Source organism: Rhinolophus ferrumequinum, chromosome 24 (assembly GCF_004115265.2).
Source record: "Rhinolophus ferrumequinum isolate MPI-CBG mRhiFer1 chromosome 24, mRhiFer1_v1.p, whole genome shotgun sequence".
NCBI classification, from domain to species: domain Eukaryota; kingdom Metazoa; phylum Chordata; class Mammalia; order Chiroptera; family Rhinolophidae; genus Rhinolophus; species Rhinolophus ferrumequinum.
Genome location: NC_046307.1, coordinates 44498812 through 44524712, shown reverse-complemented (window position 1 = coordinate 44524712; position 25901 = coordinate 44498812). Strand labels below are relative to the sequence as shown.

At 52.4% G+C, this 25901-nt stretch overlaps 1 protein-coding gene across 3 annotated transcripts in view; it reads right to left on the bottom strand.

Moving 5' to 3' along the window:
* Positions 1-25901, bottom strand: part of PRKAR1B (protein kinase cAMP-dependent type I regulatory subunit beta) — an 88816-nt gene that overhangs the window by 55395 nt on the left and 7520 nt on the right. For all 3 annotated transcript variants that reach the window (XM_033095948.1, XM_033095950.1, XM_033095951.1), the window contains exons 2-4: positions 25610-25806; positions 12298-12465; positions 11624-11715 (exon numbers count right to left, since the gene is read on the bottom strand). In XM_033095948.1, the coding sequence (XP_032951839.1) occupies positions 11624-11715; positions 12298-12465; positions 25610-25806 (457 nt within the window). The remainder of the gene's footprint in view (positions 1-11623; positions 11716-12297; positions 12466-25609; positions 25807-25901) is intronic.

The following is a 25901-nucleotide window of genomic DNA, read 5'->3' as shown; positions in this document are numbered from 1 at the left end:
AGCCACGTGACCTGCATGCTGAGGAAACTTCTCTGAGAGGCTCAGCTGCCGACCGTGGGGCCGTGACAGCGCAGGTAATTGAGAACAAGCCGCGTTAAACAAACTGAATTAAAACCGAGATGTAAACGCCTGAATTGGCCACCAGCCCCATCATAACAGGAAGAAGGTTCACAGCCAAAAGGCCCATTAGCTGAGCTCACCACCACGCAGGAGTGGTGACGCAGAACGGGGGTGGCCTGGCACAGGCGACGCTGAGCCCCCAGGCGGCCAGGCTCCCCTGAGACGAGGAGGCCAAAGGGCACAGAGGTGAGGGGCCATCAGGACCAGGGCAAACCGCAGCAGGGAGCTGAAGGGCCACCCACCACACACCTGTCACCTGTCTGCGGTGTCCAGCAGCCACTCAGACATATTTGGCCAGAAGCCACTCCCCTACCTCCCCCTCCAGGCCACCATCACCTTGAGCCTGGAGTTGGCTTTACGGCTGTGTCACCCAAGCTGGCAGTGTCACGCCAGGGTGCCCACTGCCCCGCCCAGTCCGGCCTCTCTGGGGCCCCTGCTGCCTCGGGCCCCCCCCCCGTCCCCCACCTGCAGCCTCCAGACCACAGGCCCCCACTGTGCGTCCATCAGGTCCATAGTCCATGACGGCGGGTCCGTGACCTGCGTCCTCGGTCTAACATCGCCACGTGCTGTGTCCTTAACCGTGCACCCCCGTCCTCCGTCTACGTTAGCATCGGACATGTTCCATTAGCGTTTGCACAGCGGTGGCGAGCGACTTCTGGCCCACTGCAAACACTGATGCTTGAACTGCCACGTTGCTCCTGTAAGTCTGGCCAATGAGATGTGAGTCCACAGTGTGATGGTCAATTTTGTGTGTCCACTGACTTGGCCTGGGGGTGTCCAGATGGCTGCTCACACATGATTTCTGGGGTGTCTGTGAAGCTGTTCCTGGAAGAGGTGAGCGTCTGAACTGCTGGACTGCAGAGCACAGTGCGCCCTCCCACCCGCCGCTTGGCTGGCACCACCCCGTCCCCTGAGGGCCGATCAGAACACACGGCAGAGGAAGGGACTTGCGCCCTGGTGCTGGACAACCATCTCCTGCCTCGGATTTTCAGGCCCGACCAACCCACACCTGGGGCTCTGGGCCTCCCGCCCACACAGCTTATCATGGGCTTCTCGGCCTCCGTGACCCGGGAGCCAGACCTCACATACACCTGCCTCCTGCCGGCCCCGCAGGGCGAGGACAGCATATGACTGGCTGTCACCAGCTGCGGACTAGATGTCGTGGAGTGCACAAACCTCAGCTGGAATGCTTGTCTGTTCCTTTGCTTCTTACACGGGCACTCCTACTCCATTTTCCTAGAAGCCGCCCTAATGTAAACGCGTTTATGCTGAAAAGTGTTTTGTTGATCACCATACCCCGCTTCTCGGTAAAAGATAGATTGAACTTTTAGAAGTGTTTCCTATGAACATATATTAAAATTTTTCTTCAAGATTAAGTTTTTTAAAGTTATTGGCACACAGCTGTCTAAAAGTAAATACATTAAGTTTTGATAAATTATTAAACTGAAAAGGTAAAACCGCTCAGAAATCCATCATTGAGAGTTCTATGTGTGTACTGACCTCAGTGCCTTACTGAAAAGCAGTGTCGGGTTGTTCCCACGTTTGGGGACAGAGGCTTCTGCACATGAAGCCACACCTCCAGGCCAGGGGAGGTGGGTTTTGAGAAGGAGGACAGGAAAGGCCCACCAGACTGTGGACCCCTTGGCCTCCAGCCGGTCAGTACTGACCGTGCAAAGTCGGAAGCTGAGACCTGGCACCTGACCCTGTCCAAGTGGCTCCTGGGGGCTCGCTGCCCTGACCGGATGTGCTGCCACCCTCTCCCCCCGAGAGGAGCCCTCTCCCTCGAGCCTGGTCCTCCCCACCTGGTCACTTCCCACCACTCAGGCTCTTGCTGGCCCTAAGACTGACACTTGCTGGTCCCTCTGCCAGAAATGTGCTTCCCTGCTCTTCACCATTTCCAGGTCTCAGGTGGAAACACCCTCTCCCCCAGGAGGCCCTGGACACTGCTTTGTCCAGCAGAGACCCTCTCCCAGCTGCATTCCTGGTGCATTTCCTGCACAAGCTCCCCCCATACTGCACAGCCTCTTGCCGTGGAATGGCAGGACTCCTGTTGGATTATTCAGCAGGTAGTGAGTGAGCTCCTGCCTTCAAGGGCAGAAGGAACATCCTGAAGCTGACAGAGGTCACTTCATTTGCCAACATCACGTTGCCAGCAGACAGCAAGGCCAGCCCAAGCCCAAGGTCACGCAGCCCCAGCTGGTGCCACTCCCACCCGCTCACCCAGCATCCCAGCTCCCGGTCACAGGCCTCATCAGCCTCCTCCTAACAGCAAACAGTCTCCAGCTTCACCACCTGTCTGGGCCAGGAAGCTCAGAGGTCAGGGGCTAACTGACCAGTCAGGCCTGCCTTCCGCTCCTTCCACTTCGGTGCTGAAACTCTCCCAGGCTTGGAATTAGGGAGATTCTCAAGCAGGAGCCAAGTCCTCTCCAGTCTGCACACAGCACCCAGCCCAGGATGACACGTACGGCCAAGCCTGGGGCCCTGCAGGCTGGAAGCCTGTTCCCCTCCTCTGTGCACTGGGGGTAATGATGACCCAGCTCGTAGAGACGTTGGGGGCTGTACAAGAGAGCGCATGAGACCGCCCGCTGGGAGAAAGGTCTGCTCCGGGGAGAGCGCTTGGTTCTTACTGCAGCAGGGACCGGCTCACACGCCTTTGAGCTGCCAGGACCTGATTCTGACAGCATGGAAGCTCGCTGAAGCCCCCTGCACTGCCCCAACGGGAGGCACTTCCCCTCGGAAAACGAGCAGCGGCCTCATGCTGCTGCCCACCCTCTGGGGCCTGGCACAAACGCACACCAGTGTTGAGTGACCGTGTGGAGCGAGGGATGGACAAAGGAAGGATGGACGGACTCGTGCTCATGTCTGCCCAACAGCCCAGATTTAGCCTCCATCAAATCAGAGGACTCAGTATCTACAGTCAAGAAGCAAGAAAAGCGTTTTCTGACCATAAAACGTGAATAACAAGTTATAGGATGCGGGGAGGGGAAGCAGAGCCCAGTGGTGCCAAAGGGTTAAAGAGGCTTGAAAGCTCAGGTTTAGCAGCTGACAAATGTGGTGTTGCCCCCCCCCCGCCCCCCCGCCCCCCCCCCCCGCTGCTCCAGCTGTCCCCCGAGCCCAAGTGCATTTTTGTTTCTCAACTCAGCAACTGTTGCTTTTTCTGAAGGACAAGCGTGAACCAGCTGTCACCTCAGGAGATGTGGCCCAGGGACAGAGGGGTGGGTCTTCAGCAGTGACGGGCGGGAACCATGAGAAAACCACAGACTGTGGAGGTTGGGAGCATCCCTGCTTTTCACGTCTGGACCGCCTCACCCTGAGCGAGCACCACGCAGGGGCCCAGAGGGCTGCCCTCCCGGCCGGCAGGACCCATTCTCAAACCAGCCCACAGACAGCAGCTGGCCCATCTCAACCCTGCGCGTCAACTGTGGTGAGGACGAGGACGAGGCTGAGCCCGGGATTGATTAGATGAGCGTTTTACACCGAAATGTTTACGGATAAAATTACCTGGTGTCTGCCTTTGCCCAAACAGCCGGGGCTGGGGGCTGGGGGCAGAGAGAGGAAGCAGCGTGAACAGGGATGGGCGCTGCTGATGCCGGGCGGCGGGAAACGCTTAGAGTTCTCCACAATAGAAGAGTTTTCAAAATAGTACCTGGCTGGCTTTCCACCTTGGGCCACCGGCAGGATGGCTCCCACAAAGAAGGGAGGTGGGAAGCAGCAGGGCCGTTCTGCCCTCAATGAGGTAGTGACCAAAGAACACACCAACACTCAAAGCGCATCCACGGAGTGGGCTTCCAGAAACGTACCCCGCGGGCACTCAGAGACGTGGGACTTTGAAGGCGATGGGAACCTCAGATGTGCGTGTGGACGCCAGACTCAACACAGCCTTCGGGGCCAGAGGAGTAAGGACTGTACCATAGCTCAGCCGGTGCTGCTGTCCAGGAAGCGTGACGGGGACGAAGACTCACCAAATAAGCTCTACGCGTCGGTTACCTACGTACCTGCCACCACTTTCAAAAACCTACAAACAGTTAATGTGGATGAGAACTAACTGCTGATTGATGAATTATAAAACTGACACACACAAAATAGTAACTGGCTGTCATTTTTATTTAACAAATAATCACCAAAATGCTTTTCATGACACCAGGAGAAAAAAGTCCTCTGGTAGTAAGAAAGACACCCCATACAGACACACATCCAAGACATCTGTCGAAGGCCTCCCCCATCAGCAGCTCCGACCTGAACCCCCCACGTCTGTGCTCCCTCCTACCATCCCAGGGGCTGCCCCATGACAGAAACCTGAGTGCACCTTCCTGATGCCCCCACATCCTCAGGGTCCCCCACGTCCTCCAAAGCTCCAGCATCCCCACCTGAACCCCAGACCAGCGGCAGCTCTCACACAGAGAAGGGCCACCGCCCCCCCACCCCGAGTCTCCAGGCCTGGTTCTCCTTCAGAAACAATCCTGCCACATCAGCCCTCACTTTCCTGAAAGTGTTCAATGCACAGAAACAGACCCCCAAACGCTCAGGAGCTTCATTTTTTAAAGGACGCAGCACACCAGCGGGCAAAGAGATTGTTCCATTTAGTGAGGAGTGCTGGCACAACTGGCTGTTTGGAAAAAAAGTTAAGCTAGATTTACATGTCCTTAAACCAAAATAAAATTCCTGATGAATCAAAGATTTAATCATTAAAAGAAAGGAAAAAGGAAACAAACTGGGAAGCTTCTAGAAAAGATAATGGGTGTATTTACTTACTGTCTTAGAAGACCTTCCTGAGAAGAGCCACAAAGCACTGAAACATCTGCCAACACAAAAATTAAAACCTGTCCACTGACAGCTGACTGGATAAACAAAATGTGGTCCATCCTTTGAATGGGACGTTACTCAGCCGTAAAAGGGACACTGACACCTGCCACAGCGTGGACGGACCCTGAGGACACTGTGCTGATGAAACCAGCCAGTCACAAAGGACACACTGTGTGATCCCACTGACATGAGGACCTAGGGGTCACATTCACAGAGACAGGGAGTAGGAGGGTGGGGGAGGGGCTGACGGAGGGGGTTGGGGAGTTAGGGTTTAATGGGGACAGAGTCTCAGTTTGGGAAGATGGAAAGTTCTGGAGACGACGGTGGGGCCGCTGCACAACAACGTGGATGTACTTACTGCCAATGAACTGGATACTCGAAATGATTAAAATGGTAAATTTTATGTTATATGTGTGTTCTACTACATTGAAAAAAATTATAGGGAAAACCCCCCAAGTTTAAACTTCCCTATGACAAAAGAATTTCATTAACAAAGTCAAAAGACCAATAACGAACTAGGAATATGTATGTGCTGTTCATTTAATCATCAACGCCTAATTTTAAATTTACAAATGACTCCTGCAAATCAATAAACGATGGCACATCAACTAAAGAAAACCATGCATGAGGATAAACGGGGCATTTGCAGAGACACAGGGAAGACCGCGTAATCAGCGGACAGCAGCTCGAGCTCCTTCCCTGGGAGAAGCCACTACACACGGTCAGCAGGACAGGCCATGCGGTTTGCAGGGCCCGGCACAAACGTCACGTGGGCCCCTGGTTCAAATACTAGCGGTTTGGGGAAGCAAAACGGAAATTGAGAGCAGGGTCCTTCTAAGCCTGGAGCCCGTGGCTGCCCTGACCTGGGAACCCGACCTGGGAGGGAGGAGCTGGGCCAGTGAGTGCTGGGCCACCTTCCAACACACCTTTCAAAGGTGATTCCAGTCCCTCTGATCCAAGTGCACAGACGGCTGTGAAAGGAGTAAGTCCGGGCTCTGGGCACAGACAGGAGACCATGCCCAGGAAGAACGCACCAGAAACCGTCCACCCCGGGGAGACACCATGGGTTCTTCTGGCTTCTTTGGCTTCCCAATGAGCTTGGGGCCCCAGCCCAAAGCCCAGGCACCAGTGGGCGTCCATGCACACTCCCACCTGCGTCCTTTGTCCGTACTGGACCCTCAGCTCCAATGCTGCCCCCTCTGCTGCCTGTCCTGGAAGTTCTGGCTCAGAGGGCTGGTTCCGGACCTGACGGAGAGGGGTTCCCTTCCTCCTCTGGGATCCCACAGCACCTCACAGACACCCAGGGAACCACCCAGGTCCCAGGACAGGCAGTTCACTTGTTAAGTATTGGTCCCCACTGGGAAGGGCTCTCGAACAGGAGAGGCGGGGAGGGCTGTGTCGCAGGGTCCTGAACGCTACACAGACACGCACAGCACAGTGCTCCCAGGAGTACATTCTGTGGGACCAGGGGCACTGACTCTAGCCCTCTCCTGAAACGTGGGGTGACCTCATCACATAAGGTTACTGGGAGAGTCAGGGGAGACCCAAGCTCTCCGCTGAGTGGCCCTGCTGCAGAACGGGGGCTCCTAGGACTACCTCAAGAGACATCACCGGCTTCCTCATGCTGGGAGCCGTGAGGCGACTATGTGACCTTGGGCCAGTCACCTGCCTTCTCTGAGCCTCAGTTTCCCGTGTCCCTGAAGAGATGCTGTACGGGCCATGGAGACAGGGAGATGTCTGGGTGACCGTAACCCTCCTCCCAGGCCACCTCGCTTTCCCCCGGCCTCCAGCTGTCACCGGGAAGGCCTCATACCCCATCTGGCAGGCAACTCAGCTAGTTTTAGTGACCAGGGCTCAAGAATGGAGCCAAGTCAGGACTCAAGGTGCCAATCGGGTTTGAAAGACAAGGCAACCCTCCTTCCTGAGGCCACGTCTTCACTGTGGGGGGGAGGTACAACAGATCAGCTCCTTCTAAAAAAATGGGCCCACTTCCTACCTGGAAGCAACAGGGCAGCTGGGCCGTCCACACCTTCTCTGGGCCTCAGTGTCCAGTCCACATAACAGGTGCTGGAGGCAGGGAGCCTTCAGGCATCTCAAGTCACCTGTCGGCAGGGGCTTGTCAGGTGACATGAAGCGATTAGGTGGAAGCAAAAGGGAATGGTGGGGTGTGCGGCATCCTGACACTGCACAGCACTGAATCTTTCAAATTTTCAAACACTGTGACCACAGGTAAGAGCCACAGCGGGGTGCGCACTCCTCATACACGGTCGGGGGCCCGGTGGGTCTCGTGTGCCTCGGTCACACAAGTCCTGGCTGCCCCAAACAAAGGCCCTTTGGAGAACCAAACTTGCAACAAGTCTTCCTTCTAGAACCACAGGACTTTCTATTCACTGGAAAATTCTGGGCACGTGGGAAATTATTATTCTCTTTAAAAGGTGCAGCCTTTTGCCGGGCTATGCAAGCACAGTGGGTAGGCAGGTTAGCCCAGTGTGGCCTCATCCTAGCTGGGTGGCCTCAGGCAGCCTCTCTGTGCCCCCACGTCCCATCTGTCCAATGGCACCATCCTAATGGATGACGTGTGAGGCTGGCGGCTGGCTCAGAAAACAGCACATGAGACACACGTGACACAACCGCAGCCTCCCACCTAATACAGTGTCTAAGTCCTGCTGGGTTCACAGGGCCCATGATTTGCTGACCGCGAGCTCTCTGCCCAGGGAGCCTGACTTTGTGCAAAATGAAAATGAAATTCGCTGCATGTTGAAGCCATTAAGTATCTCCTCGGATGAGGCTCTGTGCTTTCCAAAATGCTAATTTTGTTTTTTAGTGCTGCCTGAAAGGGAAGCAGCAGGGCCCAGGGCAGAGGCCAGGCTGGAGGAAGCACAGAGCAGCCCACAGGCTGCCTGTGAGACGTGTTTTTCCCATCACCTGGGGACCCGAGCCAATTTGTGGAGAAACAGACTGCAAAGACACGCGGGTGGGAGGAAGAGGGAGTGACAGATAACAGGAGACAGCTGCGGGCCAGCGGCTGCTCCAGCCACAGGCCTGTTTTAATTAGAGCTGCAGAGAGCAGGAACCCTGCAGGGAAGGCAGCCCCAGGGTGAAATGCCCGCCCGCCCGCCCGTCTGGTGTCTCCAGTAATGAGGCCCCAGCCGAGGGCCCAGTGCACAGTGCCGCTGCCTGGACGGCCTACACCACATGGTGCCTGCTAACGACCGACCGCGCTTCTCAGTTCCCGGCGGGGGGTGGGGGGGGAGGCTACAATGCCCCCTCCCAGGCACCCTGGTCGGGGCGGCCGGGAAGGGCTCCCAGCTCCCTGACCCAGGCCTGGGACGCACCATCGGGGCCAGACCAGGATTCATGGCTTTTCCCAGGGCGCCAGAGTACCCTGTGGGCCACTTCGGAGGCCGTTCTGGCCCTGACTGGAGAGGAACTACCCTCAATGCCCCCTTGAAGGACACAGGATGTGCCTTTGCTCACAGTAGCTGACCAAGCAAGGAGACTGCACCTGACACCTCTCGGTCACTCACCTGGAGCAACTCCACTCTACAGAGGGGCTGGGAAGGGGCCAGCCCAGGTATAAGGACACCCCACTCCAGCCCCAGCTGGGACATGTGCTGCCTGGTCTACAACAAGGGACAAGGGGCCTCCCCTCACTGAGCCTAGAAACCCTCTTCTGTACATTGAGGCAGGGGGACAAGCTGGCCTCTCAGTGTCCTTTCTGCCATGTCTTGAGCCCAGAGCAGCCTGTTTACCTCCCTCAGGCCCAGGAGGAAGCAATTAATGACATTGTAGAGTGGTCTCAGGCCCACACCAGTCCCTTTCTCAGACTAAGTACTGAGGCTGGGCAGTTGGGTCCATGTGGAGGGCTGGACCCGCATCAGAGGGGCAAAGCAGCAGCAAAGGAGAAGCCCACTGACTTAATCCCACTCCACACAGTCAAAGGGCCACCAGAGAGATGATAATCGTGACTATAATGGTGAGATGAGAAGGAGGAAAAGACGGTGATGGTGATGGTGGTAGGGGTGGGGGTGGGGGTGATGGTGGTGATGATGATGGTGACGGTGGTGATGGTGATAGTGATGGTGGTGATGACATACCCATGGACATTTCTGCATTCTATTCTTACAGCAACCCTCAAAATAGACTTTATTATTCTCATTCGATACTTGAGGAAACTGAGACCCAGAGAATGTCATAACACAACTTGTAAATTACATCATACAACTGGCTCCTTCCAAAAGACATTTTAACACACCTTAAGTTCTGTGGCACGAGTGTGATGTATGTGTATGAGTGTGCATGTGTATTGAGTGTATGCATGTGTGTGTTTCAGGCTGCTTTAGCCTGATGCTCTGTGTTCAGAGTTGTCCTGGTCCTATTTCTCACTGCCAAGACCCAGCTAGCCAGAGCCAGCTCCCTGCAGTCCCAGCTTGCCCCAGGACACCAGGGACCCTAGACAACCCATGACAATGCCGGGATTACCTACTCTCCCATCTTCCTTCCTCTCATAGGTGCAAATGGCCTGTCATCACGGGGTGAGCGGGTGAGCCTGGAGCCCAGAGACTTGTGTTGGAACCCTGGTTCTGTTATGACAAGTGGTATGATCTGGAGCAAGGGACAACCCTTTTTATTTACAGAGGGGGAAACTGAGGCTCCACACCATCTACACAGGCCTGGAGAAAGGCTTCGACAAATGCCACCTAGAAATGCAGCTGTCCTAGAAGGGAAAGCATAGCTGTTCGGAGGGTCAGTGGCTCTCACAGCTATGTTGCATTATCTTCTGTTAACAAAAAGGTTTTAAGCATGATCTTCACCTTCTTTCCACGCTTCAGTATCTCCACACAAACTAAAAATACCCTGAAGCAAAGACACTGTCATAAATTGACAAGGGCAAAACCACCCCAACCTGTGACAACAGGGCTATTTGTCTGAGACCTGAATTTAGCAAGAGGGGTCATGAAGCAGAAATCCACTAGCCCCATAAGTGGATTTATTTTCAAAGGAATACCCTGGTGGGGAAGCGGAGGCAGCAGCAGGCAGCCTCTATGTCAAGGTGTGCCAGACGCCCTGCAAACTTGGAAAGAATTGTGCTACACTCGCCAAACCGCAGCCGAGCCGAGACAAAGCTGCTAAGCCCAGCTTCCAGCAAATTGGAAAAAGCGAAGTATTTGGAGGCCACACGGGAAACATCATGTGAAAGGTTGAGAGACAATTCTCCCCTGTCCACTCCCTCTGGAACCTGTTTCCTGAAGCATCAGCTTGTTTCTTTATGAGCCGTGGCCAGAAAAAGGAGCTGGTCAGGGATTCGAGGTAGAAAGTGAGTTTTCCCTATGTGCAAAACAAAAGACCTGAAGCACAGACACACACACCCTGTGCAGAAGCTTGCTTTCCAAGCCAGCCTTGCAAAGAGGAATTTTTAACCCAACCATCTGCTTCCTCCACTTCTTGTTCACCTGGCTCTCGGGTCCAGAAAAGGCAGAGGGAGCCTTGTGCCTCTGGAAAGTTGGGGCCGAGGGCACAGGACCCGAGCACAGACTTCCTGGACGCACTCAGCGGGGTGCCTGCAGATTGATTTCGTTCAGCTCGCACTTGGCCAGGCTGGCTCTGAACCAAGCGCTTTACTGAGCCCGCTAGTGCTTGGGGCTGGGAAGGAGTTTGCCTTAAACACGACTGCCACCGAGGGGCCCCTGGGAGAGGACACCTGGGCTCCACAGAGAAGGGAGGCTCAAAGTTCAATGGGGCCAAAATAGAAGCCGAGACTGGCGGTTCCTCCAAAAGTTATACATGAAATGACGGCCCTACGTGTATGCCCAAGAGACTCAAATTACAATGACCAAGAGATGAAAATAACAGACTCCCTCCTCTGCTTCTATGTACCTGTACGTCACTTGGACCGCGCATAGGACTGTTATCAAAATGTGCTCAGTTAATCAAATAAAGAATTATAATTTGGCAAAACTGAAAGGAGAATTTTTAAAATGTTACGTGCCCCTTGATCCATGCAGAGAATTTATCTTAAAGAAAGAAATGGACACTCAAAGAGGGGCAGACAGGGTTGCTCATATTATCAAAATGCTGTTTATCATTAAAAAAAAAACCAAACCCCACAAAAACCAGTGCCTCTATAGAAGTGGGAATGATAAACCATAAAATATCATTGCTGACAGAGAAATGACCACGTCCTCGTAAGCGAGACAAAACTGTACAATGTGATTCCATTTTGTGACAATACAGAGTTAGGACATGTGCATGAAATAAGCTCTTAAAGATTTTGCCCAAAAACCTTCCCAATGGTTATCTCTAGGAGTCACACAATAGGGCACATTTCTGTTTTTTGTCTTACCCAAAATTTCCAATTTCCCAATTATTTTTGTGATCATAAGCCCCAAGCATGGTCTCTGCACCCCTTCACAGCTCACAGGCCCCTCTTCCAGGAAGAACCTTCACCCCATATCTACCCTGAGGCCCTTCTAACCCATGCGACTGTCACGGCTGGGCTCAGTCACCCTTCCCCAGGACACTCAGAGCTCCTGGGGGCAGCAGGTTAGCTGGGAGTGTTGGAACAAGCATTCCAGCCCCATCTCCCCACACAGCAGACCCCTGCATACAGAAGGTGCTGGAACATAGGCCCCCTGTGCTCTGGATGGAGGAGGCCGTGGCATGGGGCCTCCGTCCCACCCCACCCCCTCCTGGCTCCTACCTTCTCTCGTTGTCGTCCAGATGAGCAAACAGCACGTTCCTGGAGATGGCTTTGGCCAGCGCGGTCATGGTCTTGTAGTCCTTGGGAATGACCTGCGGGGAAGCCAATGAAAGCCAGACTTGTGGGCGGGTGGCTGAGGAGGGGCTGGGACAGGAGCTGGCCTGTGCAGGCGCCACTAGTGACCCCACCCCACTGCACACACATTTCCTTAGTGGCCCTAACGGCCTTGCTCTGTCCCCAGGTCCCATCCAGTCACTTCTGTTGCCATGTCCCTCCCCCTCCGTGCCCTCTGGTCTGTGACCTCCCTTCCTCTGATGACCTGGACACGTTTGAGGAATGCTGGTTGGTTATTTTGCAGACTGTCCCTCCATTCGTGTTTGTGTGCGGATCGTGTCATGATTGGGCTGGGGTCCTGGGTTTGGGGAGGGCGTGGCAGGGCAGAGCGCCCCTCCACTGAGGGAGGAAGGATGTGCTGTCAAACTGGGGGAGAAGGCCCGGCGGGCGGCCTGAGTGGCTCCGGTCTCGGTGTTGGGAAGGCCAGAACCGACCCCACACGGCTGGACCCCGGCTCCTCCCCCCGCAGCCCCCGCCCGGGTCCCGACCCTGCGCTGGGCCTCTGGCACGGGGACAGCGACCAGTGACGCACCAGGGCTGCCCCAGCCGGCCCCGCCCACCTTCCTGACGTAGGACACGGCATCCTCCTCCGTGTACACCTCCGCGCTCACGCCCCCACGGCGCCGGCGGGCTTTCACCACCGGGTTGGGCAGCGTCGGGGACGCGTCCTCATCGTGCGAGTCAGACTGGGCAGCTGACTTCTGTGCCAAGAGCTGCCTGTGCTCCTCCTGTGGGTGACAGGTGACAGGAGTGACGTGAGTGGCCGCCTCGGCGAAGCCCCACACGCCGACCACGCAGGCGAGGCCCCAGGGATCCCGCCCGACCGGACCGGCAGGGGGACCCCAAGCTCATCCTGGGCCAAGCTCTTCCCCGTGGCCCTGGCAACCCTCGTCCCTCTAGCGCCCTCCAGGGTCCGCGGTGGCCAACCGCACCCACCCCTCCAGCCTCCACGCTCTCCTGCTCCCCTGGACTCCAAGGGCAAGTCCAAGCCCACTGCCCCCATGGACACTGCCTGGCTCCCACGGTTTTCGTTTCACTCTCGCTCTGAGCAGCACTTCCGGGTGCAGACTGCAGAGGTCCCCACAGGTCCCCAGCCTGCCGGCCCCAGGGGCAGGAGGAGTGGACTCTGCTCAGCCCTGTCCCCACGCGCTCACGCGGACGCACCGGACACACCAGGCGGATGCATAAGGGAAACACACACTTCTGTCTTATTCCCTCTCTCTTCATTACTGCTTTTTAAAAGCTGTGCCCACATGCAGAGAGCACAAGATCCAGAGTACAGAGACACACAGTGAGAAGTAGGCCCCCACTGACCTCCAGGCCCCACGTCCCCGGTCCCCAGAGCAAACCTGCTGGGCTACTCCAAGGTGGAGTGGGGTCACTTGGCCAAAAGACCCTCATCTGTCTCCCCACATGCATAGGACGTGGCCTCCGTCCCCTCATCCACCAAGGGCCACTCCCCCAAACACCGCTGGGCACCCCTCAGCCAGTGCAACAAACTGAACTCGATCCATGCTCACCCAGGAGTCACCCAGCAGAAGGATGAAGTGAGGGAACAGAGACAGACACACATGGGGCTGAAGCAAACCTCAGTCTGGGTAATTCATTTTGTGTCTCTCTAAAACATCACTTCTAAAAGAACGTAAACCACCAATACGCATTATCACCCTAAAACAAATATTTATTCCTTAACATCCTCAAACATCCAGTTGAAACTCCCCTCATTGTCTCCATTTTTAAGTGTTTTTTTTTTTTTTTAATTCTAATCAGGATCTAAATAAGACCACTGACTAATTCTTAGATGTAAACGGACAAAGATTACTTTACACTGAGGAAAATGTTTGGTATGAAAGTGCAGACCAGGATAAACACAAATGGAAAAAATCACCCTGGAGGAAACAAAATGAATTCAGCAAGGAAAAGACAACTTCAAAGAAATTATGTATATACTGTTCTCAGAGAGATGTGAAAGACAGTTCATCCATTAAACAGTAATAGGCTATTAAGAAAATGTAGTTTTTTTTTACAAAAAAGCCTGCTAAATACACACATATAGTTTGCATTGAATTAACGTAAACATAATTTATATTATACGTGTATATAAAGTATAATTTATATGTGTATATAAAATATAAATTATGTTTTAAATGTAACATGACATGTTACATATAAGTAACATATAACACAGGAACATAAATCGTGCAAATATCCCAGAAAGGAAAAAGAGAAAGACAAAGACAGAAAACTTGTAAGAAAAATAAAGAAATACTGAAATAATCTGGAAGGTTCAATATCTAATTAACAGGAGTTCCAGAAGATAAAACAAAAGAGAAAAAAATCATCAAGAATAAAAAGAAATTTCCCCCGATTGAAGAGCAATATTCTCCTGGTTGATGGGACCCACAGAATGTTCGGTCTTATGAATGAGGGAATTTTACACTGAATTCCAGGGATACAAATATCCCCAAAACTTCTGCAGGGATGCCAGGGACTGACCATTAGAGTCCTCAGCAGGAGCCCTGGACGCGGGAGGACTGCGCACAAAGCCCTCCCCAGCCTGACGGACGCTTACTGTCCAGCTCCAGCCAAACTGTCATTCATGTTTGTGGCCGTGATAAAGGCATTTTCAAATACACCTATTGATTTTCAGTTCTTAGAATGAACCTATAGACAAACCGTAAGAGACAAAATTGTGGTTTTTGAAAAAACTATGTTATGAATACAGACAGGCCGTGGGACTCTGGAGAGGAAAGCTAACAGGGCAGACATGCAAAGACCTTCACCTTGAAAAGCGTTGTGTCAAAGCGGACACGCGCCGTTTCTATCTTCTGGCTGATGTGACTGGTGCTGCTGCGAAGCTGGGGGTACAGGTACATGACCCACACCTGTTTTCAACTCTCCGGCTCCGTACGCAGGACTGGAGCTGCGGCTTGACCACTGGAGGGGCTGCTGGACGGGGGCCCCAGCAGCAACACTGAGGGTTCCACCCCTCGGCATGCCCACCATTTTGTTTTCTGGCTTCTTTGTCTTTGATATGGTCGACGTGAGTTGGGTTGTGGACACACAGACTTTGACAGGACAGTGAGACTGAACTTGGGAGTGGCTCACAGGGAACTGGAGTCAGAGGTCTGGGACAGAGACACGAAATCCCTCCTGGACGCTCAGCTGCAAACAGTCTCACAAAGCTGCCCCCCGAGGCGAGGGCGGCCAGAGCCAAGGGAGAGCGTGGAGAGAAGAATGCAGGGTGTCCAGCACCCACGGCCCATCGCCCACGCCCGTCCCTGGTGAACTCCCACACACACTTCAGGGCCCATTTCAAGGTCACCTCCAGGAAGAAGTCCCCCATCCCCTCCCACTTCCTACTTCCTCCCTCCATCTGCAGAGCGATTTGTTCACATCACATTACTTTACAATGACATGTGAACAACCCACTCGGCTGTGCCCCTTCCCCATCGCAAGATGCGGTGCTACAAACACTGGCTGAAAAGAATGAATGAATGAATGAATGAATGAATGAACAGAGTCAAAACAGGGGTTTGATCCCTGTGTCCCCACATTGTATAAACTGTCATGACCACAAACCACACTCAGCCACTCACAGCTACTGGGGGCAGAACTCAGTGCTGCAGGGCCCACAGGGTCAGCAAGAAGCGGGGCTGACCCCTTGCACCTCAGCCGACTACAGAGAAAGCCCAGGGCTCAGCTCGGGTCCGTCGTGCCCTCCTCAGAGCCAGGCTCTGGGCACCAGCCCCAGCCAGGAACCACAGCCCCGCCCGTAGCATCTCTGAGAGGAGGGCAGGCCTGGGGGAGGCATCCCCGTCTGCAAGGCCATGGAAGGCACAGGACATGTACAGGGTACACAGCCATTCAGCAGCAGGGCGAGGACAGAAACAGAGCTTTAGCCATTTATGCAGCACTTTCTGTATAGCAGGCCTCACACAGAAAATGCAACAGAGAAAGAAGCATAGTCCATCATGAAGGGGATTTAGATCTAACAGGAAAGAGACATGTGAAAGGTCATGGCCAGATAATGGGGGGAGCACCACCGAAGGACCAGGACGAGGGGCTGTGCAAGCCCAGGGGGCTCTCAGACAATCCCTGGGAAGAAATCAAGGAGGGCCTTCTGGAGGAGGTGTCCTCTGAGCTGACCCAGATGAGAAGAGCTGAACCCAGGGAACACTCACGTGAGCAGCTGTGAGTTCACCCCTCGCCCCCTCCCCAGTACCCTGCTCAGAAACGCACCCTTTTCCCTGACCCCCACCCCAACCGTGGCAGAGCATGATTTGTACCATCTCCTTCACACAGCCGTGCTTGTCTATTTCACTCATCTCTTCAGAGACTCAGCCTTGGAGTCTGCTGTCTGCGACTATTTTCGTTTCATGAACTTCTGCTTTTATCTTTATTTCCCCTTGTTTTTGTTCTTCCTGTTTTATTCCTCTATTTGTGAGTTTTCAGGTGTCACACTGCAGTGGACTGACAGGGTCCCTGGAAGATTTGTGTCCATTGGGAACCTCAGGGTGTGGTCTTACTGGAAGTAGGACCTTTGTAGAGAGAGTCAAGTTAAGGGGACGTTGCCTGGATTTGGGGGTGGGGGGCTAATGCAATGACTGGTGTCCTTACAACTGGGAAATGTGGCCACACCCACATGACGAGGCCCCATCATAGCCCCAGAGGGGACCCCTGACAAGGTCCTGACATTGGTTTCCGGCCTTCAGAATTGCACGGCAATACATTTCTGTTGTTTTGGGCCACCCAATGTGTGATAACTTGCTGTGACACCCTAGGAAACTAAGACACACAGCTCATTAATTTCTAATCTTGTTTTCTCGCGAAGCTATAAATTTCCCTCTAACTACCAATTTGCTGCATCCCAGAGGTTTTGACATGTAATGCTTTTATTGTCACTCAATTCTAAATATTTTGTAATTTTTCACTATGACAGTCTTTAACTGACAAATAGTGCGAACGCTCACTATTGGCTTCCAAATGTACAGGGGAGAAGGGGCTGGCTCACACGTTCTTTTTTCTGTTTTGTTTATTTTTTTAATTAATGATTTGTAACTACTGGACTGTAGTCAAAGAATATGGTTATTGAGTGAGAAAAAGATTTCAACTCTTCCTGGGGTCCCTTAAACAACATGTCCCACTGTGTACACACTTGATTCTAAAATTCTAAAACTCTGATTTCCACTCACTTTTCCGGGATCTCACATGTTGCCTAATCATGCTCTGAAGGGACCAGAAAAGAACACTGAGTGCAGTAATGACAGGAGAGGGACATGGCATCCCCTCCCCACAGGGTCACAGACTGGGGCCCCTAACAGTTACAGCCCCACTGTCTCATGCAGTTGGGTACGTGGGTGCCACATGTGCCCCAGGTAGTGTGGCTGGCACACCCACCTCCCGGCGTGCTCATCACTATGCCCCAGCACCTGGGACAGCGCCTGGCATGTAGTAGGTGTTCAATAAATATTTGTTGAAGGAATGAATGAATGAATGAATGAAACCTTTCGGAGAACTAGCATTACAGTGGACACTTCTGAGCCCTGTACTCTATTTCCTAAAATATACCTTAAGGGATCAATGAGAGGTGTCAAAAGACACCTGCATCAGAATATTCTCTGCAGTGTTTAAAAAAGAATTTTTCCAACTATCAAGAATAAGAAATTGCTTAAGTCAAATTAGAAACACCTACGTAATTGAACACTTGGCACTGTTAAATCACGTTTTTAATAACATTTACTGATCACATACATGATCGTGTAAAATTTGGTTAAAAACCAAAAAGCAAGATTCAAAACTATATATAGTTAAGACAATGAAATGACAAGCCACAGACTGGAGAGGATGTTTGCAAGATACATATCCAATAAAGGACTTGTGTGCAAAATGTACTAAAACTCTTAAAACCCAGCAATAAGAAGACAAACCACCAAACTTTCAACTGGACAAAAGATCTGAAAAGACCCCTCCGGAAGGAAGACACACAGATGACAGTAAGCACGTGAGAAGGTGCCCCACCGCACGTCACCAGGGAGATGCAAACTGAAAGGACACCTCCTCACACTTGCCAGCCCGGCCACACCCCAGCACAGTGACGTCACCAAGTGCTGGCAGGACGTGGGAGGGGGGCAGCAGGGACTCTCAGTCACTGCTGGTGGGGACGCAAATGGCGCAGCCACTTTGGGTAACAGTCTGGTGGTCTCTTCCAAAACTAAACACATTCTTATCATACGACCCAGCAGTCATGCTCAATCATAATTTACCCAAAGGAGCTGAAAACACTGAAACAATTTCCACACAAAACCCGCACACGGATGTTTACAGCAGCTTTCTTCGTAACTGCCAAAACTTGGAAACTACTGAGGTGTCTTCAGTGGGTGATGGGTAAGCAAACTGGTCCATTCAGACAATGGAATATTATTCAGTGATAAAGAGAAATGAGCTGTCAGCCATGAAAAGACACGAAAGAACTTTAAACACATATCAGTAAGTGAAAGAAGCCAGTATGAAAGGCTTCATACTGTATGATTCCAACTCTGTGGCGTTCTGGAAAAGGCAAAATTACACAGCCAGTAAGATCAGTGGCTGCCAGGGGTTCCGGGGGAGAGAGGCGAGGGACGAACAGATGGAGCACAGGGGATTTCTAGGGCAGGAGAACTATTTATATGACACTGCAATGACAAGTATGTGACACTGTGTGTTTGTCCAAACCCACAGAACTACATGACACAAAGACTGACCCCTGATGTAAACCACAGCCTTTAGTTAATAGAAATGTGCCATCAGTTGTTACAACTACAGCAAACTGATGCAAAATGTTAATAACAGGAAAACTGTGTGGGAGGAGAGGAACTGTCTGTACTTTATGCTCAATTTTTCTGTGAACCTAAAACTGCTCTAAAAACAAAAGACTATTAATTTTAAAAACACTTAAAATAGAATAAAAAATGAAATAAGAGTAAATTAATAAAACATGTGAAGGATCTGTAAATTGAAAACAATAGTTTTTCTCTCATTGACAAAAGAAATGAAAGACCTAAATAAATGGAGAGATATTGTGAGTTTGTGGACTGGAAGACCCAACATTGTTAAGATATCTTTTTTCCCCAGATTGATTTATCTATTCAGTGTAACCCCGAGAGGATCAAAATGCCGAGAGGATTTTTTGTCGTGTCACCAGGATCATTCTACAGTATACCTGGAAAAGCAAAGGAATAGAAATAGACAGAACAATTTTTAAAAAGAGGCAAGTTGGAAGACACAGCCTGATTGACACTTACTGAAGGACACAGTTACCCAGCCTGCATGGTATCACCAGGAGACGCCCACGGGCATACCAGCAAGCCCAGAAACAGACCCACATACGTACGGCCAGTTAGGTGACGACAAAGGTCACCCACACTCACTGGTGAATTTTTAAGCACAATCCAATACAATATGCTGATAGGTTGGACTTTGAAAGTAAAAACTTTTGCTTTGTGAAAAACACTGTTAAGAGAATGAAAAGACAACTACAGACTGGAAGATGTTTACAAATCACATACCTGACAAAGAACTTTTATCCATGTACATGAGGGTACAGGTTGAATATATACAGAATTTCCTCATTCAGCAGTAAGAAAACAACATATTGAAAATGGACAGGAGACATGAACAGACCCTTCAGCAAAGAAGATACACCCGTGGCAAATAAGTGTAGGACAAGATGTCCCAGCCCGCCAGTTGTCAGGAAATGCAACCCAGAACCACCTGCACCGCTTATGACAGGTACGTTCTGAGAAATGCGTTGCTGTGCGGACATCCCCGAGGCACGCACGCACTCTTCGGCCAGGTGGTGCAGCCAGCCCACTGCTCCTAGGCCACCAGCCTGCACAGCACGTCACGGCACTGAGGACGGTAGGCAATTGTAAGAGCACGCCCAGTATTTGGGTATCTGCACACGTGTAAACACAGAAAAGCTAGAGTCTAACAGATGTTTTAAAGATCCGCCTGTACAGGGCACTGTCCATGCGTGGAGTCTGCAGAACCAGAAGGTGCTGTGAGTGAGTGAGAGGACGTGAGGCCAAGGAGGTGGCTGGACGCTCCTGTGGGCCTGACACGCTGAGCAGCGTCACCACACACTCGGCAGTCTGCACTGTCCTGGGAGGTCGCGATGGCTGCCACACCACCAGGCCATAGGAATTTTTCAACTCCATGATAATCTTATAATGGGACCATTGTCACGTACGTGGTCTGTCATTGGCCAAAAATGTCACCATGTAGTGCATGACTGTATATACCTATTAGAATGGCTAAAATTTTTGAAAGCTGAGAATATCAAGTGCTGACAACATAGAGGGCAAGACCTGTTGCTAGTTGGATGCAAGATGGTACAGACACTCTGGAAAATAGCCTGGCAAGTTCTTGGAAAGTGAAACATGCTTGCCATATGACCCGGTAACCCCGCTAATGGGTATTCACTCAAGTGAAATAAAAATCTACATTCACACAAAATCTATCAGATGAATGTTTATAGCAGCTTTGTTTGTAATTCCCCCAAACTGGAAACGATCCAAATGTCTCTGAGTGGGGTGAAGAATGAACAAACTGGTCCGCTACGTGATGAGTGCTGCTCAGCAAAAACCCAAAGCTGACACACACCACAGCACCATGCCTCCAGGGCGTCACACAGAGCCACATACTGGAGGACTCCACATATAGCACATTTTGGAAAATGTAGAACTACAGTGGGGAAGACACATCAGGGTTGCCGGGGGTTAAAGGTGGGGAAAGTTCTCACCAGCAGGGAGGGGCAGAGGGCACTGGGGCAAGGGACGAGGGGGATGATGAAACTCTTCTGTACTGTGGTGACAGCTGCACAGCTGGATACCTCTGTCACCAGACACGAGTTATACACCAAAGAGAGTCAATTCTACTCTATTTAAATTCAAAGATAAATTTTTAAAGGTGTGCCAACACGGAGCACCCCAATGGGTTGTTTCCAGTGTCAGCAAAAGGAACAAAGCGAAATTCGGGGCAGCTTTCACAGTGTGCAGTAGGTCAGAGAGAAGCCTGTCCACATCACAGGTACATACAATTCTGAAGAATCTCAAAGAACAAGCACAGAGATAGCTCTGGGGTGGAGGGCGGCAGGGTCACCAACAGGTGTCATTTTCACTCTGTGTCTTTTAATAGTCTGAGCTGCTTGCCATTTGCACATGTCACTTTTTCAGTTACAGACAAACCAACCCTGATGTTTTATTTGTCCCTCTATGTATATGGGGCACGACACCGCCTACCATCACTTCCCCCTTGGTGTTCCCAGAGGCCACCTTGGACCGGAGGCCCAGCCATTCTGTAAGAGGTGGTGGCATGGATGGCACGCTTCCATTGAGTTTGCCCTCCAACACCCTCGGGAGTTCAGTGAACCAATCCACCCGAATTATGCCTCTGTCTGCCTCCAAATGGTATGTGCCGTGCTGGTCACCAGGAAACACATGCTGAACACCGAGGTGGAATCGCCAGGCTCATGAGCCTAGATTAGACCCAGGGCCTTCAGGAATGGTTATCGGAGTGCAACAGAATTTATTTCCAGAAAAGGCTCTCGGAAGGGCCAGCCTGGTTCTCCTTCCTGGCTAAGACCCCTTAATCCCAAAGTGAAACAATGGAATTTGTTAGTTTTCTTAAAGGTGGCAGAGCTTGGCTGGATCATCAGACTGTTTGACCAGTGGACAGGGGACCCCAGCACTGAACCAACATTCGGGGGAAGGCACCATGCCAGCAAAGGGCAGAAAATCCCGCTGGTCAAATATATGGTGATGGAAGGGAGAACTGACTCCGGGTGGTGAACACACAATGGGATTTATAGATGATGTGATACAGAATTGTACACCTGAAATCTATGTAATTTTACTAACAATTGTCACCCCAATAAAAAAAAAAAAACCCCGCTAGACGATGAGGTACCAAGCAACGTGCATCCACAGAGCAGCACAGAAACCACCGTCCTAGAAGCCACGGACAGTGAGGATTGGGGAAATGGTGGGAGCCACCCAGCTGAGACAGCCGGGGACGCACTTGCTGCTTTGGGAGGGAGCTGGGGGTATGGTTCAAGGGCCTTAACGCACACACACTCTGATCCCTCTGTCCAGCCCGACACACCTGCATGGATCCTCCTTTATCTTTCAAATAATTTCCTTGCCATAAAGGTGTTTTGTGAGGGAGGGGGAGGGGACTGAAAGCCATCAAAGCAATGGAGACAAAGTGAAAATTATGACACGTGCTGTTATAGAATATTTTATGGCCACAGATGCCATAAAAATGCCACTAAAAGGATGCACAGCAATATGAATGCACTTAATGCCATGAAATGGACACTTAAAAATGGTCAAAATGATAAATTTTATGTTATGCATCTTTTCCCAGAATGAAAAATGTTAAGAAAAATCAAACAAAAAATGCATATACACTAAAATTATCTGCATGCATATATATGTGTGTGTATATCGCAAAGCAACAAAAGTCCTCAGAGAAACACAGGGTTGGAACACGGGGAAGGGCAATGGTGTATTTTCAGGAGTGATCTTCTCCTGTGGGGATTTAAATTCACGGCGAGAGGGTGTCGGCTCTCACGCCACGACCTCCTGCAGCAGCCCCCACGCTGTGCAGTGCTGGCCTGAGGACCAGGGGTCCTGCCCCACCCCCGTCTCCACCTCAGAACAGCTTCTGCAATGGCCCCAGATGGAGAACTCATTGAGGGCTGAGCACCCAAGAGCTGGGCCGCCCCTCAGGTCTGCACCGCCAGCTGCAGCCTCCGAGGCCTCCAAAGGCGCTTCCCGCCTGTGGCATAGGCTTCTGCCCACTGCCCGCCCACTGGGCCGAGACCCTGCTCCACCCTCCCAAAAGTAAAGCGCACATCCGTCCCGTATTACAAAGGCGCCCCAGCAGCTCCCTGGTCAGGCAAGCATAGCGGGTACAAGCCACCCACGGGACTTTATACTCGGCTACCCCAGATCATGTGAGAACCTACTGCAAACTGAGGACTTTCTTCCCATAAAATGTACCCACCCATAGAAGCATGCAGGCCATCTCAGAGAATTCACAAAATCACCCGAGAGCTATCACAGAAAAAAGAAACAGAAGTAAGCTGTCATCTCACCCTGCAACACCACCACCGTCAGACTCTGTGTGCACAGATGCGTGATGGCTGCATTACCTTTGACAAAAGTGGAACTGCACCGCTGGGGGTATTTCCACTAGCGATGGGACGGCCACTGTCAGTGTAGGCGTAAGCACTACCCCCACCCTCGCCTGCGGAGGCAGCTGTTTGGGTAGAACTACGTCCTGACCCCCAGCATCGCACCATGAGACTGTCTTTGGAGACGGGGTCTCTACAGAAGTACTCGATTCAAAATGTCATCAGGTTGGCTGTGTGCTTATGGAAAGGAAGAAGGCTGTGTGATGAAGGCAGAGATGGGTGGTGCGTCCACAAGCCCAGGAACGCCCAGGATTGCCGGCACCCACCAGCAGCGAGGGGAGCCGCTCGCCTGGGGCAGACCCTCCGTCTGAGCCCCCAGGAGGAGCCAGCCCTGCGACACCGTGATCTCGGACGTCAGCCTCCAGACCTGAGACGATGAAGTCCTGCTGCCCAAGCCGCCCGGTTGGTGGTCCTTTATTACAGCAGTCCCAGCAAACAACTAGTGCCGTAGCGACCACAATTTAGAAAATAAGGACTCGTATAATTCCCTTTTTGTTAAATAAAAGGAACATGCTCAGTTTAGAACCAAGATTGGAACCTAGGCCTTCCTCCTCACCCGACTGTGCACAGATCACCCACCTCTCCTGGACCTCAGTTCTGACCTGTCAAAGGCAGGTGATAAACCACCTCCCAGCAACTTCCCAAACCTCTGTCCTCACTCCAGCCTGTCCCCCAAGCTCCAAACTCACAGCCTCCTTGGTGACTCAAAGCTACGTGTCCAAAGCAGAACTCTTACATTTTTTCCATCCAACCCTACCTCTTCCCACTGTCCCCTTCTTGGTAAGTGGCTCCCTCGTTGATCTGAGGGCTCAGCCCAAACCCCAGAAGTCATGCTCCAGCCTCTCTGCTCACTCCCACGTCCAGTCCACTGGTGAGACCCAGAACCTCACCAAAGCAAATGGCCCCCGCTGCCCGTGTGGCTCTGGCTCCATCACCCCTAGATGACAGCAGCAACCCCCTCCCCACCAATGTAACAACGAAAATGTCTCCAGCCACTACAAATGTCCCAGCAGGGGCAGAGGTGAGGCCCTCACTCTGGGCTCACTCGGCCACCCCCACCTCCGGCCAGCTGGCCAACAAGTCACTGAGACCAGGCCCCCGACTGGGGATCACTGGTGAACAAGCCAAACTAAGTGGCTCCGGTTCTAATCGAGTTATGGCTTGAGAAGGACAAGAATGTCACCTGTCTCACTCCTCATCCAGAGGCTGAAACTAGTGACTGCCTAGCCCGCCCCCCCCGCAGGTGCTCGGGGGTTGGGACCCCCACACAAGAGCTGCTCCCCTAAAGTGACCTCAAAAGGAACCAGAGGAAAGTGGATTAAGGCCACATGACCATTTTTATCTATCAGCTGAAACAGCTTTTTAAATTAAAACAGCCACAACTGGCATGGGAGGGTGACGTGAAGCCGCTGTTTGGGAAAGCTGGTGGCTCACCAGCCAGGTCACTTTGACCCGTGACTGCATTTGGAATTTCAGTAACTCGGATTCTGAAAAGCCACACTAAACCAACAGAACTACATACAGAGAAACTGAAAAATCTCAACTGTCCCATCATGAGGGACAGGGTGAGAGAACTTGGACACATGGTCTCAACAGCACATACGTGATCACGTAAAGGCGGAGGTGTCTGTGCAGCACACACAAGAAACACAAGACGTAAACTGCATCTGTCACACGCTCATGATTGTTTCGGGAAAACACCATGCGTGAGGGGAAACTGAGACCACAGAAGAGTTGTACTTCTTTCTACGTCTGAACTTTCCAAATGTTCTTTAAAATGCACACGTGACTTTACAATGTCTTTGAACGGCTTGCTTTCGAGGGAAGAAATACGTTCCTGCCATTGGTTAGGGCTCCGTGACTGCAGGGGGCCCATCAAAAGTAGAACACGGTGGACAGGCTGGGCAGGTGGGCCAGCTCAGAGGGGCTTAAAACCAGCCTGAGCCTGAACTGGCTTCCACTCAGTCCCCATGAGAGACTGGGACAGGGACAGCTAAGTTGGGACAAAAGGGCTGAGAGAGGGAACCTTAGTGGCCCCGAGACAGTTCAGGGCAGCGAGTAAAGTGAGGAAGTGAGGAGCTCCTTGGACAGGTGGGTGACGAGGGGCTGTGTCCCAGACCTGCTTCCCAAGGTGAACTCACCAGGGGGCTGAGAGGTGTCACCCACGGGGGAGGGGAAGGCCTGTGCTTCCCCCATATGACACACCTCAGGGGCATTTTCTTCCCACGTCGTCCCAGGGACACAGGTGAGCATGGAGTCCAAACTCGAATGCCCCACAGCACGTCTGCTTCAGAGCTATTTTCTTTCACCCAAAATGCCAATGGCGTCTACAACTGGCTCCGCTGCCCACCTCTGTCCCTTGAGGTGAACACCATCAGTGAGTCCCACAAGCTAAATCTGAGGAGCCTTCCCAGAGACCTCTGAAGACCGACAAGCTCCGGGAAGAAGGGGATTTCATGGCGGTGGGGGGGGAGGGGGGCGACGGCACCTGGCTAGGTCAGCCGGGTCCTGCGCAGGCTCTGGGATGAGCCACAGGACACACGACAACCTCCTGAGAGCCGCAGGCCAGGAAGAGGTTTAACTGGGAGCCGAGGCCGGGCCCCTGCGGGGAGAATCAGGGCGGGGCCACTGACCTTCTCCAGCTTTTCAAAGTGTTCCCGCAGGAACCTCATGGGGCGCTCGGGCTTGGCGATGCAGAGGCGCACGATACAATCCTTGAGCACCTGCTGGACGCCGTGCTTCTGCACGTACAGCTCACATCCCTTCAGGCTCTCGTCGTCCTCCAGCTGGTGGGAGGCCGGCGCGGCCATGGTGGCCGGCGTCCCGCTTCCTGCGGAAGGACACGGGGTGCAGGCCTCAGCCGGGGCTGCCGCCTGCGGGGCCGCTGTCCGAACGTGCATCCGCCGAGAGCGTGAGGCTCCCGGC